This window comes from Thunnus albacares, chromosome 14 (genome assembly GCF_914725855.1).
Source record: "Thunnus albacares chromosome 14, fThuAlb1.1, whole genome shotgun sequence".
Classification (NCBI taxonomy): domain Eukaryota; kingdom Metazoa; phylum Chordata; class Actinopteri; order Scombriformes; family Scombridae; genus Thunnus; species Thunnus albacares.
This window is the reverse complement of record NC_058119.1, coordinates 29,302,501-29,326,089: the sequence shown is the minus strand read 5'-3', so window position 1 is coordinate 29,326,089 and position 23,589 is coordinate 29,302,501. Positions and strand designations below refer to the sequence as shown.

General features: G+C 40.8%; 1 protein-coding gene across 2 annotated transcripts in view; it reads left to right on the top strand.

The window, feature by feature from the left end:
* LOC122996587 (spectrin beta chain, non-erythrocytic 1) overlaps nt 1–23,589 on the top strand; it is a 132,810-nt gene that overhangs the window by 43,951 nt on the left and 65,270 nt on the right. Inside the window, exon 2 of one of the 2 annotated variants that reach the window (XM_044372108.1) lies at nt 1,773–2,122. In XM_044372108.1, coding sequence (XP_044228043.1) covers nt 1,975–2,122 — 148 coding nt within the window. In that variant the 5' untranslated portion in view covers nt 1,773–1,974. Of the gene's footprint in view, nt 1–1,772; nt 2,123–10,945; nt 11,991–23,589 lie in introns of those variants that run through there. The other variant, XM_044372107.1, reaches the window with a different exon arrangement.

Genomic DNA, 23,589 nt, shown 5'->3' with positions numbered 1-23,589 from the left:
TCATCGTTGCAGCTCTAAATCTATAATGAAATGACTCATTAGTTTTATAAGAACTGGATACTGGACTCACACATTTCACTTGAATTAGAGCTGCAACATTATTATTATTATTATTATTATTATTGATTATGACAGTAAACTGATGACATTTTAGGACGACATTTTTCAACATTTTTCACCATTTTCTGACCTTTTTATGGCTCAAACAACTAATCAGTTAATCGAGATTATAATTAACAGATTAGAGGAATAAAGAAGCCAGAAAATATTCACATTTAAGAATCTGCAACCAGAGAATTTGGGCAAAAAATGACTCAAAAAGTTGTTGCTGATTAATTTAACACTTGGCAACTAATTGATTAATTGACTAATCGTTGCAGTTTTGCTCTTGTTACTTGTTACTCTTATTTATTATAAGATGACGACAAACTGTTTCAGACTTTGTGAAGGGATTTCATGTTCAGTGATGAACCTGAAAGACGTCTGAGGGTCGTCAGCTGACCTGACGTCCGTCCGTCCGTCTGTTTACCGTCTCTGAGCTGCTGTTGTGGTTTTTGTGCCGAGTCACAGTTGCTGTTTGCTGAACTGCAGGATCCAAACAGACGGGTTCTGCTGAGTCGTGCTGCTGACTCTGTGCTGTTCTGTTTATCTGCTCCGGTTGTTCAGACTCAACAATCAGCTTTTAATAAAAAAGGTCAATAAAAACAAACACCAGGCTGCAGTTTCAACAAGTCCAACTGATCCCTGAACAGTTTAATTAAACTACAACTGCAACAATTCATCAATTAACAATATAACGATTCATCAGCAGAAAATGTATCAGCAGCTGTTTTGCTTGACTTATTATTTTACTCATTTTTGAAGCAAAAAAGCCAAAACATCAGCAAGTTTCAGCTTCTCAAACATGATGATTGAACGCTTTACTTTCCATACATGATAATAGAGCTGCAACCATAATTAATCAATCAGCAGTGAAAGCCTCACAGCTCTGAGTAGTGTGTATGTGTGTGTGTGTGTGTGTGTGTGTGTGTGTGTGTGTGTTATTGTTGCTCACACCTTGTAGTAACACGTTGTGACCAGACGGGAGCGCTCTCCTCTCAGTTTTGAGACGTTCAGCAGCTCAGGAGGATGCTGTAACAACCTGCAGCCAATCAGAGAGCAGAGTCACGGTCACATGACGCTCAGAACAGAACAGAGCAGGCTGCTGCTGCTGCTGCTGCTGTCTGACACACTTCATCACTTCATAGTTCAGTCGTTTCACATCATTTCTCTTCAGTTTGACTTTGAACAGAGTTTTACTGCTTCGGACTGTCAGTGAAGAGCTGCTCCAGTTATTAAACCTGTTTATATACAGATTATATGGTTAAATCTGTTTATATACAGGTTTCATTTGGGTTAAACGTTAAAATACTTAAAGATGCTTTATAGAAATGAGTGTAAAAAGCAGTGGTGGAAGAAGCACTGAGAGATTTGAGAGAAGTGTCAAAACTAGCTGTGAGATAAATGAAGTGCAGTAAAAAGTACAATATTTCCCTCTGAAATGTAGTAGAGTTGAAGTACAAAGTGGCATAAAATGGAAATAATCAAGTACAAGAACCTCAAAACTGTGTTTTAGTTACGTTTCACCACATAAGAGTTGAAAAATCATCATCATCATTTGTGTAACATAATGTTTCAGTTAAATCTATTTAAAATGCTAAACAGAAAGAATGTGCTTCATCTTCCTCCTGCTCATCTTCTTCGTTCTGTGTTTCTCTGTTTGATCTCCGCAGGAAGTGAAAGAGCCTCTCGGCCTGCCAGTCAGAGCCGGTCTGAGTGTGTGTGCGTGCGTGCGTGTGTGTGTGTAAGTGAGCGTTTGAGGGGTGGTCCCGTCGCTAACGACAGCGGGCAGCAGGTGGAAGGACTCGGAGGCGGCGGCAGCGGCGGCGGCGGAGGAGGCGGCGGCGGCTGGGGCGGAGTCGCATCGAGGTCAAGATGACGTCGGTAGCGGCGGAGTACGACCACATGGAGATCCAGCAGCAGTACAGCGACGGCGTCAACAACCGCTGGGACGCCGACGACTGGGACAACGAGAACAGCTCGGCTCGACTGTTCGAACGCTCGCGCATCAAAGCCCTCGCAGGTAGGACGACGGATGAGAGGATGAGAGGATGGATGGAGGGATGAGAGGATGAGAGGATGAAAGGATGGATGGAGGGATGAGAGGAGGGATGGAGGGATGAGAGGATGGATGAGAGGATGAGAGGATGGATGGATGGATGGAGGGATGAGAGGAGGGATGGAGGGATGAGAGGATGGATGAGAGGATGAGAGGATGAGAGGATGGATGGAGGGATGAGAGGATGAAAGGATGGATGGAGGGATGAGAGGATGGAGGGATGAGAGGATGGATGGAGGGATGAAAGGATGGATGGAGGGATGAGAGGATGAGAGGATGGATGGAGTTGTTCTTCTTCTCTTTTACAGCTCGCTGACTTTGATTTTGAGCTTTTGGAGGGTTGATGAGAATTAACAGGATCATGTTATCCGGCTAACATCGTGTAAGTCTGGATTAGATGAACTACGTCTGATAAACGGGGCCAAGAGATCAATCAGATCCATGTTTGTTGTTGTTTGTTTTTGTGGGCGTTTGAATGGTTTCATGACCCATGTGGCGGCGGCGGTCGTGTCAACACAGAGGACGACGTCGTCTCTCAGTGTCAACGTGTAAACCTGCAAACGTTTCCCTCTGCAGACGATCAGCAGTACGATGAAGAATAAAGTCGGGAAGTCTTGTAGGAAGCTTCGGCTCTCACACACCTGCTGATAATCTGGAGCTCATTAACGAGGCTCATTAACGAGCTTCACAGGGACAGGTGTTAACGAGGGGAAAGATAAACGGATCTCCTCTGTCACAGCTGTCACCTGACATCATCGCTCTCTACTGTTAATATTTGAAAATGTGTTTTTATTTAATGACCTCATTAGATTTGAGGTTTGAAAACAATCAATCAATGAATTAATGAAAGAGTAAACAGGTTGCTCCTCGTTAAGATGAGGTGCCTGCCTCGGCCAATCAGGAGCAAATATTCAGACATGTGACACTCTGATGATGTTTTAGATATTTTACAGTATTTTATTTTATAGATAGTGTTGTTGTACATTAGTGCTGCTTATGACGGACAAAACTAATATTAAATGTATTAATATTTATTGTAATATATTAATTAATTGATCAAACATATATTTATTAGTCATTTACTGAACTAAAATAACAACAAAATGTCAGAAACTATTCTTATTTCAACAAAGTAGAGCTTGATTATTGCTCACATGCATTAGTGAGGTGTGTGTGTGTGTGTGTGTGTGTGTGTGTGTGTGTGTGTGTGTGTGTGTTACTGTAACTCTACCTCTCTCCTCCTGCTGTTTTTACCCTGATGGCCGACTGCTTCAGTAGTGTCCCACTTCACTAAATAATTCACACCAGTGTTAAATATGCAGGAGGAGTCTGATGGTGAGAGTGTGTGTGTGTGTGTGTGTGTGTGTGTGTGTGTGTGTTTGTGTTTAACAGTCTTGTTAAATTACTAAATAAAATAATCATATATATAAAATGGCACTTAAGTTCTGCAGTTAATTCATCTTTTTTAAGTAGACGTATGAAACTATTAGCATGTAAACTTACATTAAAGGATCATTCTGGTCAACAAATCTCCAAACCAACAATGAACTGATCTACTAACAAGTATTGTGTGTGTATTCAAAGCCTGATATATCTTATTTATTCCTCCGTTATTGTCCAAAAACTATTAAAAACACGTCAGTGAGTCACACCGCTGCACTGGGCGACATGTTCCTTCATTATGAAGAGTTTGGTCACGTTAGTATGTTTAGAAACGGCTCCAAAGACTAATAACAGCATCATGTTTTCAGTCTCTGGAGAGTAGTTCTGTGTCAGGAGGCTACTGAGCAATGTGCAGAAACAGTTCTGTTCACAGTTTCACTCGTGCTAAACATCACAACCTCTGGACTTTTACTGAAGTTCTTTGGGAAATTTATAATGTAAGATGTTTTAATATGTAGCACAACAAGCTGGTGAAACTGTGAACAGAACTGTTTCTGCACATTGCTCAGTAGCATCTGCCTTACACAGAACTACTCTCTGGAGACTGAAAACATGATGCTGTTATTAGTCTTTGGAGCCGTTTCTAAAACATACTAACATGACCAAACTCTTCATGATGAAGGAACATGTCACCCAGTGCAGTGATGTGACTCACTGACGTGTTTATAATAGTTTTTGGAGCAACAACAGAGGAATAAGATAAATCAGGCTGTAGATACACACACAATACTTGTTAGTAGATCAGTTCATTGTTGGTTTGGATCCAAACATGAGATTTGTTGGCAAGAAGAACAATTTAGAAAAACACCAGACGTGTATTTAAGTTTCAGAAATAAGAGTTTTCTTCATTGTTGCGCAATTATAGTTGAGTCATGTGAGCATCATTTTATATGCATTTGACTGAAATCTAAAACAAACTTGAGAAAACTAAAGTCATCATGAATATACTTCCTCTCCTGGTTTCAGGGATTTTTACATGTAGCCAGTTTAGTGTGAATGTGCAGCTTGAGCTTCTTCTTCTTCTTCTTCTTCTTCTTCTTCTCATCCTCGCAGCCTCTTCCTGTTCATGCTGAGCTCAGCAGGCTGAAGGATGTTGGAGGGTGATGACATTGAATTAGTGCTGTATTTGATACAGGCTGAGTGTGTGTGTGTGTGTGTGTGTGTGTGTGTGTGTGTGTGTGTGTGTGTGTGTCGTCCTTCCTCTTTGATTACAAATAGTCTTTGTGTTTTTTGCTGTGAATGAGCTGAACACCAGATCACCAGAGTGCTCTGAGTCGGTAGAAGTCGTAGTTTTAATCAGTGGTTTCAGTCATATCTGCAGTTATAGAAGTAATAATGACCCCAAAGATCAATATCAGCTAAAATCAATCTGATCAGATGTGGATCCGTTCTTCAGTTCTGCTGCTGTTTTGTGGACGTCAGCCTGCGAGTGCTGCAGCTCTGCTCTCCTTTACGTCAGCTGACCTCCACGCCGCAGCGTTTAACCGCATAGAGTGAGAGGCGACGTCAGAGTGTGTGAAGGTGAAACATTATTTGGCACACACACACACGCGCGCGCACACACACAGGAGAGCAACTCTGAATCCTGATAGGACGCAGGTTCACTGAACCGCGACTGTGACGCAGCAGCAGAGATGTAAATACGACTCATATCAACAGTTATATTGAAATATCAGACTCGTTGCTGTTATCATTGTGTATTATTAGTTCTGTTTTTATCATAACCTCGTTGTCAGTTTTTTTTATAAAGAAAACATTCAAATGTACAAATATCGACTTGAGCTGAAGATAATTGATTCATCAATTAGCCAAACGACAGAAACTTAACATACAATAAGTTTTTAATAAAGCCAAACATCTGTTAGTTTTATATCATTATAAACTGATTATCTTTAGACTGTTAGTTGGATAAAACAATCATTAGATGTTTTACTGATATTGATCACGATCAGAAGGATTCATCATCATCAGCTGCTGTCAATCATTCAGACCTTCATCATCACTTCACCTGCGACGTCTGAAAACTGATGCTGAGACCTCAAGTGCTGCTGTGTGTGTGTGTGTGTGTGTGTGTGTGTGTGTGTGTGTGTGTGTGTGTGTGTGTGTGTGTGTGTGTGTGTGTGTAGTCGAAGCCATGTGTGTTACGCCTCCTCCATATGATATCCTGGGAAACACAAAACCACCGGTCTCCATGGAAACGCAGGCAGATCTGCTTACAGTGCAGGCAGAGACAGAAGGACTGTGTGTGTGTGTGTGTGTGTGTGTGTGTGTGTGAGTGTGTGTGTGTGTGTGTGTGTGTGTGTGTGTGTGTGTGTGTGTGTTGGGTTCATTGACTTTATGACAAATAAAACTGCAGCAGCTTAAAGAAACATGGCGTCTGTAAGTGTTTATTTATTTCTCCTCAGTAATCTCGTGTCGTGTTTAGTCTTGTTTGCACCCGACGTTGACATAAAGAACAGACTAAATATAGAGAAACTGACGTTATGATCACGCTGAATGCCGGAGGAAGAGGAGGAGGAGGAAGAGGAGGAGGAGGAGAATCTGTCCCGACAGTGTTTGAATGTGGCATCGACCTGTCAGGACCTCGGCTGCGGCCCTGAGTGATTCTGGTAAATTGCTTCGCTTTCTGTCCTCAGAGCAGCTCAGAATAACTGATGAGAGGACAAAAAGGAGTCTCGCTCCTCAGCAGGACGAATCCTGCTACCAATAAAAACCTGGATTTATCACCAGATAGGTCCTGATTTCAGTTTATCAAAGAAAAATGCCAGAATTTCTGTTTTATATCAATGTAAACTGAACTTTTTTTAAATATTCAAAGAAGAAATTTGAAGAAGTCACATTGAGCTCTTATAACTTGTGACATTTTCTCATCTAAATGATGAATCGATGAACTGAAAAGCCAGTTTCTAGTCTCTGCTGTGAGCTGATGGTCAGATTTCACACTGAGAAACACGCTGAGGTGGAAAACTGGTGTTTTTGGAGTCAGTTGTCGGTTGCAGGATGTGAGACTTTATTAAATATCAACAGTTATTGTTTTTGTCTTTAACGGATTAAACCGGCAGATGATGTGAAAATAAATGTGAACCGAAAGATTTTAAAGCGACGACGACTCACGTAGCCGCTCGGTAATTAAAACCAGGAACGGTCCAGGTTACACACACACACACACACACACACACACACACACACACACACACACACACACACACACACACGGGGGGAGCGGTGGTGGTGTATGTGTGTCACTTCCTGTTCAGAGGACCAGATGGTGGAATGCAGGGAATGTTGGTGTGTGTGTGTGTGTGTGTGTGTTTTTTTAATATATTTGTGAATGTGTGTGGTTTTAAAAACAGTGAAAAGAAGGAAAGTGAAAGTGAAGAAGCTTCTCTCTTCTTTTTCTTTCTTCTCTTTGTCTTTTATTCAGTTTCTTTTTCTCTTTTATTATCATTCTTATTACATTTTGTATGGATTCTACTCTTCATCCTCTTGTTTTTCTTCCTTTTATAACATTTGACATATATCAGATCAGATAAACCTTATTGATCCCACAAAGGGAAATTAAACAAATGCAGATTCATTATAAACTAATAACTTAAAAAACTGGAATATTTTACACATTTTATACAGTCAGATGTATTTAATAAAGCTTATCTGTCATCGTCAGACATATTAAACATATTTAAAGAAGTAAAAACAGGAAAACACAGCTGAGGAATCAGACCTTTCTGTCCCTCCAACATGGCGGTGGTCGTGCCCCCCCCCCCCCCCCTGTTGTTCCTGGTGTTTTGACCTCACAGGAATGTCTTTGTGTGGCCCGGACGGAGGGTGAGGCGGCGGTGGCGGTGGCGGCGGTGGTGGCGTGTTGGTGTGAAATTCACCACTGCAGCGACACAAGTTTGAGCCTTGAACGCACCACCAGCTCTGCACTGATGGGATACTTTTCACCCTGTAAATAAAGTGAACTGTTTCAGGAAGTGTTTCGTCCCCCCCGAGGAGTCAGCTGGGATTAGTTTTATTCTTTTAGTCTTCACACAACAACAACAACAACAACAACAACAACGAAGGACAATAAGTGAAATAACGTATGAAAACGAAGACGATCAAAAAGCTTCCAGAAGAGGAGCTCATGTCTTAATGTCAGCGGCTCTGACTGAGCTGTAGTGAGATGAATGGTGCGTTTGGTTCGTTGGCGGGGCGGCCCTGAGGGGTCGAGCCACGAGGAAGCCAGATGACGGGAGGAAACGCGGCGTGACGCTCGGACCCCCGGGGGGGGGGGGGGGGCGGGACAGAACGTGCTGTCATGTACAGATCATCAACAAGAACATAAAGAACCTCCCGAGTGTTTCTATCGGCTGCAGAGAAGCTTCGATCCATCTGTTGTGTGTTTGCTGTGACCTCTGACCTTCAACCTCCCCGCTGCTGTTGCTTAGAAAGCTGTTTCTAGTTTGAGACGGCGTTTTTTTTTAACAAATCAGGATTTCTTGTTAGAGTAGAAAGTCACAACTTTGACCTCCATTGACTAAAATAAAAATAAAAAACTAATTTAAGATTCATTTATTTGAAAGAAGACAACAACAGCAAACTACTAATTATAATCCATAATCTGGTAAAACAGACACATTTATATCGTTATACAGGAAGTCAGGTTTGCAGTTTGGCAGCAGAGAGGAAGTGAAACATGTTTCTGTGTAAATGACATCATGCCGAAGTGGTTTTAAAGCCGTGTTAATCTGAACTATACTCTCACTTCAGTACCCAGATTACAATCTGCTCCCTCCAGTAAACTGATTCCTGAGTAAACCGTCAGGTAAACCACAGACCTGGTTACAGTGTGATCTGGGTAGTAGATTAGAGAAAGCTGGTTTCCCCGGCGAGATTTCTCTCACACGTGTAAACGTAACCGCAGGTTTCTGTTCAGCTTTTTTATAAAGTGAGCAGCTGGTTGAGAGGAGAGATGCTTCCTCGTATTCTTCTTCTTCTGGTTTTCTGTTATTTATAAACTGTTACGTCATGTGATGTTAAACGCGGTCAAAGCGCTAAAACTTGAACGTATGTAGAAACGCTGCCTGCAAGTCAAAAATCAGGGCTTCAACCTGCTGTGAACGCTTCGTTTGCGATATTTTTTTCTACTTTGCCGACGAGCTGATGTCGGCTTGGTTGCTAAGGTGGTTGCTAAGGCGGTTGCTAAGGTGTTTCCATGTGTTGTTCGTGTTGTCCGCTCTCATATTTCAGATAAAAACGCAGTAATTGTGCCACAAAACCAAAACTATGAGCTAAAAGAATCTTTATCAGACTCTTAGTTCACATAATGATATTGATTATTGTTTTACTGGTGTAAATATTTATTTTTATTAGCTTTGCCCCCAAAAACAGAATCACATGCTGTCAGTATTTAAACTTTTTTTTTTTAAGTGTCAGACTTTTTCTAAATGTTTCCCGTGTGATATCTGTGAATGTGTTTCTGTAAAGATCTTCATCTGATGTCAAACTGAAACTTCTTCATTTCAGAGAAAAAGGAGTCAGATTAAAGGAAGGTGTGTGTGTGTGTTTGACCTTTACTCTGCTTTTATCTGTGAATCATCCACTTTAGTCGATAAGTTTGTGTGTAAAAATGAAACAGAGTCTGGGTGGAGTTGGTGTCTTTTCTTAGTCAGAAGGTCAAAGGTCATGCTTGTGATAATGATGTTTTTGTATATTTTGGCCTGCTGGTGGCGCTAGAGGAAAAGGTCAAAGCATCACCAAAATTTGTTATGAATGATTATTAACATTTTTTTCCGTATTTTATTTTCATAGTTTAGTCTCAGTTATTTCAGGGTCACATGAATATTTGTTCCATGTATTGTCTTCGTGTCGTGACCTCTGAACTCTCTCACCTCCTCCTCGCTTTCGCCTTTTTGGTATTTTTCTGGCGTCTCCACCTTCTTCCTAAACCTGCAGATTTATGTGTGTGTGTGTGTGTGTGTGTGTGTGTGTGTGTTGATGGACAGCATGGTCAAACAGGAAGTAGTGCTCGCAGGGGCTCAGACAGGAAGGACATCGACACAGCGGTCTCTAATATTAGTGCTCAGATAATTTCAGGATGTTTGGACGTCGGCATGTGAGAGATGAGCTCAGACACACACACACACACACACACACACACACACACACACACTGTATCTCTTATCTTCTCTTAATTATATTTCATTGGCATGAAGACGTGGTGTTGCCACAGAGTTAGATACAGCAGAAAGAACATTTTCACATGACGTTGCATCTCTTCTGCTTGTCTGTGTCTTTCAGTCATTTAGGAAACTGTGACGAGACGTTTTTCAACATTTTATAGAGAAAATGATTCACAGTTTGTCACATAAAGTTGAATAAATGTGACTCTTATATTAGTTTTGGTTCAGATTTGGCTGCACATGAAGAAAGACGTCATATATTTCTAGAGTTTCTGCTTGTTTGAAATGTTTCCTTCTTAAATAATCAGTTCTTGAACCTGGAAGATGAAGAGCGTTTGTGTCTTTGACAGTTTTGTTTTCACTTTTTTTTTATTTTTACTTGATTTTTCTTCATATTTTTGTTTGTTTTTTTGTTTTTTTCTCCCCCATAAATTTTCCTCTCAAATCAAATATATTTACAACACCTTTAAAAAATAAATACATAGAATTAAACTTGAAGAAAGAGGAATAAAATATAACGCTGCATCTAACTTTTATGAATACAAGAGGTCTTATTGTAGCATAAATCTTAATATCTGCAGTGATATTGATGTCATGACTCTCCTGTTTATAAAAGATTCATATTTATCTGTTAGGACTTTTTAAAGACAAGCAAACTCTTATTTATACATCAAATATACATAAAAAATACATAAAATAAAAGAATATTACTGGAAGAACAATAAAAATAGTTAAATAAAAACACCAAAGTGAGAGTAATACAATAACTATTAAAGCATCTCACATTCAAATCAAGTAAACAAACATGTAAAAACATTATAAACATTAAATAATCTAAACACACGTCCAGTGATAAATGTGCATAAAGTGACTGTGCTGAGGTGTTAAAAGAGAATAAAGATAAATATAAATTTTCCTTTTCAGTCAAATTTGATCTTCAGTGTGAACAGAAACACTCTCTCTCTCCCTCTTTCTCTCTCTCTCGCCCGCCCTCCTCCCACTCTGCCTCTTATGCTAACAAGCCCATGACATCACCAGTGAAAGCCAGGCCTGTGATTGGCTGCTGGGAGGAGTAGCCACTCCCGCGTGTCGTCCCCTCCCCCCTCTCTCCCCTCCTCCCCCCTCCCTCCTCTCATCGGCTCTCCCTCCGTCTGAAAGGTGTTTTCAGTGTCTCAGAGACGCCGCCGCTGCTGCTGCTGCTCCAGCTGCACACCGGAGGACAAACCCACGCTTTCATTCTCTACCTCCCTTCTCTCATCTCTCCATCTCTCCCCTCGGCTTCCTGCGCTTCACTGCTGCGGAGCCCCCCCCCCTCCTCTCTATCTCTCTCTCTCTCTGTGCTGCTTCTTCAGGCGGATTAATGGATGCCTGAACGGAGGAAACTTAAGGTGTGATATTTCTGAACAGAACGCTGCACAGATGGATGGATGGAGAGAAAACAGAAGCGTGATGCCACCGCCGTCGCCGCGGTGCGTCTGCTGAGCCAGCGATTTCTGCTTTCACGCTAGAGAAAGAGAGAGAGAAAGAGAGAGAGAGAGACTCTGCAGTTCACCTCTTATGTCTCTCACCTTCTCCATCGCTCAGTGCTGCTGTCTGATAGAAGAGAAGAATCTCTGCTGAGACAAACAGCTTCGTCTGGGATTATCTCTCTATAAATATTAGAAGCTGTTGTGTTGTTTGAAACTCAGGAACCTTAAAAACTTGATTTTTTTTTTTCTACTGGACAACTTTATCCTGTTGGAAACACAAGTCGAGCTTTACGCTGCTGCAGAGAAATTCATCCTGGTTCATTCTCTTGAAAGTTTTACTCTACTGGAGCTTTTTTTTCCACTTTGTGCTGTTGAAACTTGAGCATCATTACAAAGAAGCTTCTCCTGCTTTTATTAACTTGGAAATTTCTTGGCGGAGTCTCTCCGATGCCTCTGTGGACTCATCTCCTTTAAATCTTTCATCGTCTCTTTTCTGGAGTTTCATCATGGAGCTTCAGAGCGCCACCAGCGGTCTCCCCGGCCCCCTCTCACCCGGCCCGCTCTCCTCTCCTACCTCGGATTACGCCGGCCCGCTCTCGCCGTCGGGCGGCCCCGGCCCGTCTCAGGGCGCGAGCCCGGGCCGGGGTCCCAGCCCGAGCCTCAGCCCCATCAGGGGACCCAGCCCCGGCCCCGGGTTCTCAGGCCAGGCCGCTTTCAACTACAACCAGCTGGAGGGAAGGTTCAAACAGCTTCAAGGTAAGACGGGAGCTCAGCCTGACAGGAAGCTGAGGCGTAGTTTTTGGATGTCATGTACTTGCATCCTACAGTTAGTTTGCATTTTTTTATACTGGGAAGCATTGGTTTGTTTTCCAGACAGTCACATCAAGGGAGTGAAACACTAGAAAGAGCTTCATTTCCTGGAAGCAGCCACAGGAGGTCCACAGTCAGAGCCAGAAAATCTTCAAATAACTGCAGAATGAGAGCAGCTTTCTACACTTCTGTTGCACAACGTCGCTCCCTGAAACTGAAGAGCGGAAAATATATTTCCAGAGAAAGAAAAAGCAGACAAACAGAAGCTGGAGAGCAGCTTTTTTATCTCCTGTTGTTTTAGTCCTCAAGATGATTTATCATCAGTTTAATAATCACAAAAGTAACAAAACTGGACGTGAAGTTTGAAAAGAAACAACAGAAATCTACTTTGTTAGTTTTATAAAGTTCAGTTTCATTGAAATCAGTTAAAAGTTTAAAAATATAATGACTTTATCTGCATCAGAGCCCCACCCTGCTTCACATTCATAGTCAGGCTGATAAAAAAAAACACATGGATCAGTTGCACAGGAGGGGAGGGGGGGGGTGTGGGGGGGGGGGGGGGGTGTGGGGGTATTTAGTGCCTTGCTGAAGGGCAGCAGCAGGATGAGGAGGGGGAGGAGGAGGAGGAGGAGGAGGAGGGAGACATTCTCTCAGATAGTTGTGATCCGTCCTCTCCGACCCGAGCAGGCGGGTCAATTAGTGGTCTAATCAGTCAGCGGGGTGTTGGCCGACTCTGTTTACAGTTAGTCATTCCTCACATTTTATTAACGTGGAATCACGGAGAGTTTTTTTTTTCTGATCTTGACAGTGATTTGCTCTGAAATCCTTCTGTGTGACTGTAATAATCAACCAACAGTCAGACAATTAGTCGTTTTAGTTAAATGAACTCGTTGTTTTGTCATGGAAACGCCACCACCTGATTTTTTTAAAGGTTTATTTACACAGCAGAGAATTAAAGCTTCTCACTCAGAGAGCTTCACAGTACAACATAGAAACACCTCTGAGGAGGAGGAAACGAGTTTTAACGATAAAAGAAGACACATAAGTCTTTACAAGTGGTCACCGTTTCTGTTTACGATCAGTATCCACTTGACCTGACACTTATAATGTGAAATAAAGTCTTCTTGTTTAATCTTGAGCAATCATTGAAAACCGTTTCCTCATCGTATAAACACTGTAAAGTCTACTTGAACCCAGTCTGTAACTAAATCTCAATATCCTCAAAACTAGAATAAACTCTTTGTGGCGGCAGTTTGTCTTTGACTCACAAATAAAAACACGTCAGAACGCGTAAAGAATCACAGAAGCTTCATTATATTGTCAGTTGAATCACTTTAAATCTTTTTCGCATCACAGATTATTGCAAAATCCAAAGACGACTCATCTGCTCTTCTTTAATGTACCTGATGAAGCTCTTAAAGACTCATCGATAAACTTTTCTCGGAGTGTTAAACTATCGACAGGCTGGATTTAGCTGAAGGTTAATGGACGTTCTGCTGCCCAGAAACCTTCAGTAAGCGTCTAAAAGTAGCCGTCTGGCTCTCTGTCAGCTGAAGACGGAGCCAGCAGGTGGTTGGTGCTGCTGTAATCTGGGAGCTGTTAGATTCAGAAAAACACTGAGATGACGTGTCGAGTCAATAAAACACCTCGGATATCTTCATAAAACGCCCAGAAGACGTTTCCTGGAGACTCTTCTGGTGTATAAACCAGCAGCGATGTTCCAATACAGACTGTAAAGGTTTTAATTATTGTTTGGTGTCATCACAAGAGTTTTGACTTTGAGTTTGTGTGCTGTGAGTCGCAGGGCGGATCATCCAGTGTGTCATCTTTTAAGGATCGTAAAGTATAAATGATGTGTTTTAGTGTCGAGATGCAGTCGGGTTTATATTTTGCTCGGCGGCTCTAAAGGATTATATTCTCAGTTGGTCATTTTATCAACCTCAAATCTCTCGTTTTGTCCCGACCAACAGTTCACAACTCAAAGATATTCAGTTTATTATCATAGAAGACTAAATAATAGAGACAATAATCACGTATAAGAAGTCAGAACGAGAGAATTTTAGTTTTTTTTATTTATAAAACGACTCATAAATAGTTGTAATTTTCTGTTGATGGACTAATCATTGCAGCTTTAATTTGAAAAGACTTTCTTCAGCTGACTAAACAACAATCCTTCCATATAAACACTCATAAAAACATATTTAACAGCAACAGTTAATTAATTTATCAAAGGTTTCAAGTCTCCACGTTCAGATTGTGATGTTTTGAATATTTCAGTATTTTTCTCTTTTCCAGCATCTTGAATACTTTTATGCTTTCATGTGTCACTTCACTAAATCAAACCTGCATGTAGAGGATTTTCTCAGATCTGAATGTGTCTCTGAAGTATCCTTAAACCTTTTCTGAGGAGAAGTAGCTCTTCATCGCCGGCCTGAATGAAACCCTGATGTCTCCTCGGAGGCCTTTTTAATCCTCAGATAACGTTCAGACAGATAAATCGGTCTGAGGGTTGTTTTTATGAGGGCGTGTAGTCGCAGCGCGCCGAGAGAGGATATAAATTCATGTGTCATCTCGTGTGGCTCAGGTGGTTTCGGAGCGGCGTCTCGCATCCTTTAAAAAAAAGACAGCGGGTTCAAGTCCCAGCGGGGTGATGAATATGGAAGCGGTCGCTGATTATTGCACCGCGGAGAGCTTCAGACACGCTGAAGACCGAAGGGAGCCGAGGAGCGAGCGGCTTCCTCCTCGCTCGCCGGAGGGGAGAGTATCCAGCGCAACGTCCCTGGTTTAGAAATCAAGCAATTATGGAGGGAAACGAGTCATCAAATTGCTCAGAGGTTTTTATCCCGAGCAGCAGCCTGTCGTTCAGACGCCTGGCAGCAGCAGCAGCAGGACGTCTGTCTGAGGATCAGTTTAAAGTTTTATTCTTTATATTTTATTGCTGTTTTGTCTCTGAACTGCATTTATCACCTGTCACATTTATGGAAAAATGGACAGATGAATAGATAGCTTGAGATATAGATAGATAAATAGACATGTTTTTGGATTGATGGATGGATGAGATAGATGGATGGATTGATAGATAGTCTATATATATAAATAAAAATCTTACTGAATTGTGTCTCCTAGAAATCACATTTATATATTAATAATTTGCAGCAGCACAAATGTTTTGGGGAAACATAATGACGCCAAAATTACGTTTTCAAACGCTGACACTGAACGCATCAGTCAACATAGTCCATTGTTTTGTTTCTACCAGAATATCTGATGTTATATTACTATATCTGCATGTATTAACTCATTAACAGCATTATTCATGTTTTTTATGGTTGTGTTCAGAGAAAGATCATCGTCTCTGTTGTTTAATAACCGTCTGCAGCGACTTGAAGACACGACGTGTTAATTAACATTTAAGTGAAACCAGCGTCCGTCTAAACCTGAACGCACACAAGACTCAGAACATGAACCTCGCTCTCTGCTGTCAACGTCCACCATCCACCCGGACCTCTGACCTCTGACCTCTGACCTCTAACCTTCGACTTCAGTGCAACATATAAACGTAGCGATGCCTTTTGAATGAAATCCAGGCGGAGATAAAATTTAACGTTGCAACATAATTATGAAACCGTCACGTCAAGGAGGCGGTTTGTTTACAGACGTAACGGATGTAAACAAACATTAACCAGCATCCTTTGTTTTGAAATGTGGGCGTCGCTTCGGTTCACATGACGATAATTAATTATGACTTTTAATTTGACGATATGCGTGTGTGATTTGAAAAGACATTGATTAATCGTTCATTGATTGGCTGTTAAACCACATTAACCCCGCCCCCTGTGAGCTCACATCACACACACACAAACAAACACACACACACACAGCTCACACACACGTGTAGCCATGCATACAAAACAAGACCATCATCATCCCTCACTGCTCTCCCATCATCATCATCCCCCCTCTCCTCTTCTGTTGTCCCGCAGCCAGCCAATCAGAGGGCATCGTAGTGGTTTGGGAGTCCCCGAGCTGTGTGTGTGTGTGTGTGTGTGTGTGTGTGTGTGAGGATTAATGTAGGGGAGGAGGGGTGTGTCTAACATGATCTGGAAGGCATGAAAACATCTAAACCACATTATCATCCCTTGTTCGGTTTTATGTCTTTCTCTCCGTCTCTTGTTTTACTTTAAAATCCTCATCCACTCGTTCTCCTCTTCTCCTCTTTCCTCTCCTCCTCCTCCTCCTCTCTTCCTCCTCCTCTACCTCATCAATGTTTCATGAGCTTCTGCAGAGCGTCTGTCATTGCCCCGATCATCCCTCCCTCCATCCCTCCATCCCTCCCGCCATCCTCTTAGTGAAATTAAAGGAACCTTCAGCTGTCTCATCCTGATAAAACTCACACAAAGGAAACACTTCGCTCCCCCTCGTCCTCCATCTTTCACCAGTAGTGTCGAGTCCTCCGTGTGTGTGTGTGTCTGTGTGTGTGTCTACTCAGCATCTTTACACACACAAACTGCTGATACACTTATAGCACACATAACAAAAAAAGAGTATTTTATTTCTGATGAGGCTTTTTAACTGTAGTGAGCAGTTAAAGGTTTAACTCCGTAACTCCTGATTGATCATTTCAGGTGTTTTTCTGGATGTCCAGCATGTTTCTCAGCTGATACAACTAAAAAGATGCACCTATGATGCTTAGTTACATTAACACTGTATGTTCACATCGTCTGATGCAACATCTCTCTTGTAACGTCTGAGTGTTTCCAAATAAACGTGCAAGATTTTCACATTTTTTTACAATTAATTTGTCTATTTCAGTAAAGTTCTGTCAGTTTTGTCAGTTGAATTGATGCCTCAGACTAACGCAGGCTGACAGGCTGTAAACTTTTTAACACTCGACACATAACTGTGATGAAAACGGGAGGAAAGAAGCTCAGAGCGGCTCTGTTTCCTGCCAGATCTCCACGGCGACGGAGGTCACGTGGCTCAGATCCTATCAGATTCTTCGTATATATGTTTATCTATAATATCTATCATTTATCTGTATTTCTGTCATCCTGTTTGTCCGCGCTGCGTTTCTGTTATTTATTCTGTTGTTACTGAACTAAAAACCGCTGTGTTGAAGAAAAGAACATCAGTCTGAATACACACAAATATCAGCACAACCAAAGACGGCAGCTTCTGTGTGATCTGTTCAGGATCAGCATCAGTGAATCCACTTTAACATCAGATCCTCAAGACTTCAGACTTTTTCACTGTTAAAAGTTAGACAGTTGATCTTTTTACAGCTACTGGCTCACCAATGATTACATAAATGTAGAAAAACATCCCAAAGGGCTTAAAAAAATGAAAATAAATTGTACCAACCTGCTTCCACAGCCTTGAAACAATAAACCAGTGTCAAAAGCAGATTTAGCAAAGACTGAAGCTGAAGCCTTTTTCTTCTTCTTACAACATTTATAAGCAGACGTCCCGTCTTCGTTCCAGTCGTGTTTGTATGTTATGAAGACGCATCAGGAGACTCTCTGTTGAATGTAAGAAGTTTGTGTGTCTTCATACGGGGCTGCAGCTAACCATTATTTATGTTGTTGGGCCATAAAATGTCAAAAAATGGTAAAAAAACATCAATAACTGTTTCTCAAAGCCTGAGGTGATGAACTCAGATATCCTGACAATCAGTTTACTAGAAAATATTCACATTTTAGAAACTTGAATCAGAGAATTTGGACATTTTTTGTCTCTTAATCGATTATAAGAATAGATAGAATAGATTCATTTAATGGTCGTTGCAGATCTGCTCTCATGTTTTCTTTCTACTTGATAAAATGAATCCAACATGAAAACAAAGAAATATGAGAGTTATATTTAAAAAAAAATAGTGTTACGAGTCTTTAACTTCATATTATTGGTCTCAGATTTCTTGGATTCACGTTGATGAAAACACCTGAAAGGTCGACGGTTTGGAGTCTTAGTGAAGGTGGAGTCAGCAGTATCAGTTACAGAGAGAGAGAGAGGAGGGGTCCGGGGGGGTAAGAATGGTGTTATTGTTAAGTGTTCGGGCTGAAGGTGACATGTCTAAGTGTTCCAGGAAGGAGCTGTGTGTTTCCAGACCAGTGTGTGTGTGTGTGTGTGTGTGTGAGACAGTCTGAGGAAGAACAGGGAAGCAATTTCCCTGCAGGGATCAATAAGGTTTTTCTAATTCTGAGTCTGAAAACACTCTGTGTGTGTGTGTGTGTGTGTGTGTGTGTGTGTGTGTGTGTGTGTGTGTGTGTGTGTTGTGTGTGTTGTGTGTCACGTCGCCTCGTTCCACACGCAGCTTTGCAGGATGAAAGAGCTCTTTGATGGGGACGCTCCACTGAGCATGCTCACAACAGCGGAGAGGGGGGGGCGGGGCATATCTGAGCCCACAGAGAGAGAGAGAGAGAGAGAGAGAGAGAGAGAGAGAGAGAGAGAAAACAAAGTGGAAGCTAAAAATAAACTTCAACATAATAATTAAGTGTGTGTTTGTGTGTGTGTGTGTGTGTGTGTGTGTGTGTGTTTCAGGTTATCAGCTGCACAGGATGAACATAAAAAAAAAGAAAAGGAGGAGTTCACTTTAACCACAAACCACTGAGATCACTGGTTTATAACTGTAGTTTAGAGGCTTTTAATCAGTCTTTTAGTGTCTTTTACACCTTATCAATGGAAGGAGTTACAAAGGATTTTAAAGCTTGAACGTCTCGTCTCGTTGGCCGATATTAAACCTTCAACTTTGGGTCCGTTTAGTGAAACGTGTGATCGTCTCTGATGCCGAATGTGCTGATGTTTGTTTTTCTTTCTCTCTTGCAAAAGAGATCTTTATCTAAAGTAGAATACCTGATTAACTGAAGGTTATATAAATGGATTTGGGGAACAAAATGATCTTAATCGTACATTTTGCTCGAGGCCGACCGGAGATTAATACGTCTCTGAAAGTGATTTTTTTGATTAGTTAATCACAGCTGAAAGCTCAGACTGGTATTTAACAGATTTAGTGTTAAACTCCTGTAACAGTGAAGGACTTATGATGGACAGTTTTTAAATAAAGGATCAATATTAATGCATACGCTGGTGATGATGATGATGATGATGATGATGATGATGAAGATTATTTACATAGCACTTGTTAAAATCAGCAAGTGCTTTACAAGAGCAAACATTAAAGGAAAGAAAAACAGGATTAAACTCTTTAAATCTCCACATATATATATTAAATTATATAGTAAAAAAAAATAAAAATAAGAAAAAATATGAAAAAAACAAACAAAAAACAAGTAGATATTAAATAATAAAAAAATCTATACAAAAAAATCTAAAAAATCTATCCATGTATATGTTTTTTTTCTTTCTCTCTTTAATTATGTTTATTATTTTGTCTGTCTAATTGTAGTAGTTCAATATTTTAACCATGTAAAACACTTTGTAACTTTGTTTTAAAAACTACTGTATAATAAAGTTTATTATTATTATAATTAATATATAGCCTCCAGAGCGACTAGAATAGAAGAAACAGATATTTTTGGGCAGGTGATGTCATAACAGCGATGATGATGTAACGGACTGTGACATTTCAATGAAAGTGAATCTAAAGTCATCTAATCTAAAATGCTACGTGGTCGTGTTACGTACATATTTTGCGTAGAAAGTGTTTACGATGCTAAATTCTTTGTAGGTGTGTGTCAGCTGATGAAATGAACTCAGTGATTCTCTGCAGAGTTATTAGTTAATGACGGATGTCTGTGTAACTGTTGCACTCTGACGCTGTTTCATTAGCAGTACGGTGACACACACACACACACACACACACACACAGAGACAGTGTGTGTGTTTTCTTTTCTCAGCACTGAGGAATTTCAGTCATGTTAACACGGCGACTGTAATGAAGAAAAGTTGATTTATATCGACAGCGTTCGGTTTCCTGCCGGCCGGCCGACGGCGGAGACGAACTGACAGCTTTATAAATCTTTTTTTCATTCTGACAGTGATGCTGAAAAGGCCTGTTTGAGTCTGTTGATGAGTTCAGAAAAGATGCGTGAAGAGAAAGAGGAAAAAAAAAAAAAAAGGAGGGAGGAAGAAGAAGGCATGAGGAGTCTTTATTCAACTGTCAGAGTGTGTGAAGGGAACAGCAGGTCGCACACACACACACACACACACAAACACACACACACACACACACACACACACACACACACACATGCACGCTTGAATCTTGTGTGTCTTTGCACCTTTAAAACAGTTGATATGAAAATGAGAGTGAGATGAAACTAAAAGATTTGACTCGAGCAGGTGTGAGACGGTTAAAGAAATGTGTGTGTGTGTGTGTGTGTGTGTGTGTGTGTGTGTGTGTGTGTGTGAGAGATCTTATCTCACGTCTCGGTGGTGTTCTGTAATGACCTGCTGTAGGAATGTAAATGTTAAATGGGCTTGGCTGCTGCTTTGTGTGTGTATGTGTGTGTTTCTTTGAAGGACGTATTAATGTGTAACTGTTTATTGGGAGCAGCAGAGAGTTTAGTGAGTTGCTGCTGCCTTCAAGAGCTGCAACTACAGATTAGTTGTTTAGTCTATAAAATATCAATTACAGTGTCCCAAAGCACAAGACATGACAACCTAAAATGTCTTGTTTTGTCCCAGATATTCAGTTTACTGTCATGAAGACTTAAGAAACCAGAAAATATTCACATTTAAGAAGCTTGAACCAAAGATTTTTGGCATTTTTCCTTAAAAAAATGACCCAAAACAATTACTCAACCATCCAGAATGTTGCTCGTTAATTTTCTGTCGATCAACTAATCAATAAATTGACTAATTGCAGGTCTTGTGCCCACTGGTGTTGTGTATGTGTGTTAATTTGTGAAGGAATCTCAGTTCAGTTCAGGTTATTTTTACATTTTTGATAAGGATGCCAATCAGGATGCCAGTTAGTTTTTTGAGGCTTATTTTGCTGTCACTGACTTTACAAGATTCGTTAAGTCAGTCAAACTTCCACACTTGAAGGACTTTGGATCTGGATTTGCAGGTTTGTCTTCACCTGCGCTAATCCCGATCCAAAGTCCCAGACCAAGGTTGATCTCTCTCCTGAGGGATGCACCGTGTGACCCTGAGCCGTTCCCGTCCTTATTAACCACATTTAGCTCGCCGGGACGCCGGCGTCAGCTAGTTGGCCCTTTTCTCCCTTCCTTGTGCTTTTCGCTTTAATTAGGAAGTCCTCGTGTTTACAGCAGTACAGTGTCTCCAAAAGTTCCTTTTTTTTTTTTTGGAAATCCGCCTGGACCCTTTTTTCATGAAGGAAACACTGTAGAAGTGTCACACTGTGTGCTGTCAAGGATTCACTGGTGTCGTGTTAACTCTTTACAGATAGCAGGCGGTTATTCAGAGTGCTTTATGTCTCACCTCAAGTGTTTCTGACACTTTCATGAGAAGCTTATTTATGTGTACAGTCACTGTGGTTCAAGGAGCTGCAGCCAATTTAATTTGTCATTTTTAGATTTTTGCTCCAAAAACAGGGGCTGGTTGTGTGTTTTATGAGACGAGCTGTCAGCTGTTTCTGACCAGTGAATTATAAGCAGTGTGTGTTTTTGTTGCAACCTGAGAGTCTCTGATCTTAATTATGTAAGAAACTTAAGGAATCACATGAACAAACAGCTGATTAATGTGTCTGTGAAATAAAGATAAACCTGAAAACAAGCAGCATTTAACAGGAAAATCACAACAAGATAAGTTATTTTGTCAAAATATCAAGGTCAGAACATGAACTGCGTGTTCTTTTTTTCACTACTTTCCGTCATGAGTTACAAATTAAACCGTATTATTCAAGAACATAATTCAAGCGGCATTAAGTTTCCTTCAAAGCGTATTTGCTGTTGCAGCTTATTAAGTATATAAACCTCATTTCTAGGAGACAGTGTTGCATTCAGGGACATTCAGAGATGCTTTAACTGAATCAGTTAACTTCAGTAGTTTGCATCTGAAGACTTTTGACACTCGACGCGAGGACTCGACCCAAATAACTGCGAGACACTTCTGACTGGGAAATGACGCAGAGTTAACGGGACATATGGGACCAGTCTGATAATCAGACGGTCAGTGTGTTCAGCAGACGGCTCTCAATAGTCCTCTGTTCCTAATTCTGGCTCCCTTTCTCTGCTGGGAATACAGACACACACACACAGACACACACACACACACACACACACACAGACACACACACACAGACACACACAGCGTCTCATTCACACCCAATCATTTAGGTCGACTCTGCTCTCTTATTTCAAACATTACCAGAGAGGTCAGTGTGACAGGCTCAATATTGTGTGCTGTGATTGGTTGAAAGAGTCAGCCAGCGGGGTCACTTAGAGTTTTTTTATTTGTGGTAAATGGATTTTATTCGGCATCTTTATTCCTGATTTTAACGCGACGTTCCGTAACTCTCAGTTCTTTCTCTCTTCTACAGTTTGGATCAACATGAAACTTTCCTGTTGAGTCATCACAATAAAAGATGAACTTAGACAACTTTATTAAGCATAAGAAAACAAAAAACAAACAAACAAATAAGAGACAGATCTATGCTAGTACACAGGTACTCACAGACATGTAAATAAATGAACAACAAATAGATACATAACAAATAAGTAAAATCCAATAACGAGCCCCAGAATGATTAGTTAAGACAATAAAACTCCACGAGTATGTAAATATTATTCATTCCACATTCTGCTATTAAAGTTTAACAGTCTGATGGCAGAAGGAATGAAAGCGGCGCTGTAAAACGACGGCCTGAGGGCGTTAAAATGAAGTCGGAGGACAGGATGTGGTCGGGTTGGGAAACTATTCCCAGCGCTTTTTTGACCACCTGCCTCTCCCACAGAGGACCGAAGTCTCTATGCTGGATACCAATAATCTTAGAACAGACCTTCACAATGTTGTAGAGGTTTTGATAAAAGTTAACTTTGACTCCCAACATACATTTCAGCAAGAAACATCCAATCACAGAGCTTAAAATTTGATCACATGAGGGAAACTCAACTGGGCCACTTTTGAGAGAATGAGTTTGAACTCGTCAGCGCTCTGATTTGCGAAGAGCTTTAACAATTAATCAATTAGTCGATCGACAGGAACTTAATTGGGAACTATTTTAATGATCTAATGATCGTTTTAGTCATTTTTTTTAAAGGAAAAATGCTCAACGATCGCTTGTTGCAGCTTCTCCTATGTGAGGATTTGAAACTTTAAGATAATTAACTGAATATTTTTGGATTTCTGACTGTTGATCAGACAAAACAAGACATGGGAAGGTGTCACTCAGGCTCTAAGAAACATTTTTTCACCAATTTCTGAGATTTTATAGACAAAACAACTGATAAACTGACAAAATAATTGGCAGATTAATTTATAATTAAAAAATAGTCGTTAGCTGCCGACATAGATTTGCACCTCTGTCTGGCTTCAACAGCAGCTAAGGCTCATGGGTATTGTAGTATTCTTAGCCTTCCACCAAAATCACAGAAATTAAATTAATATTAATTAAAACTATTAA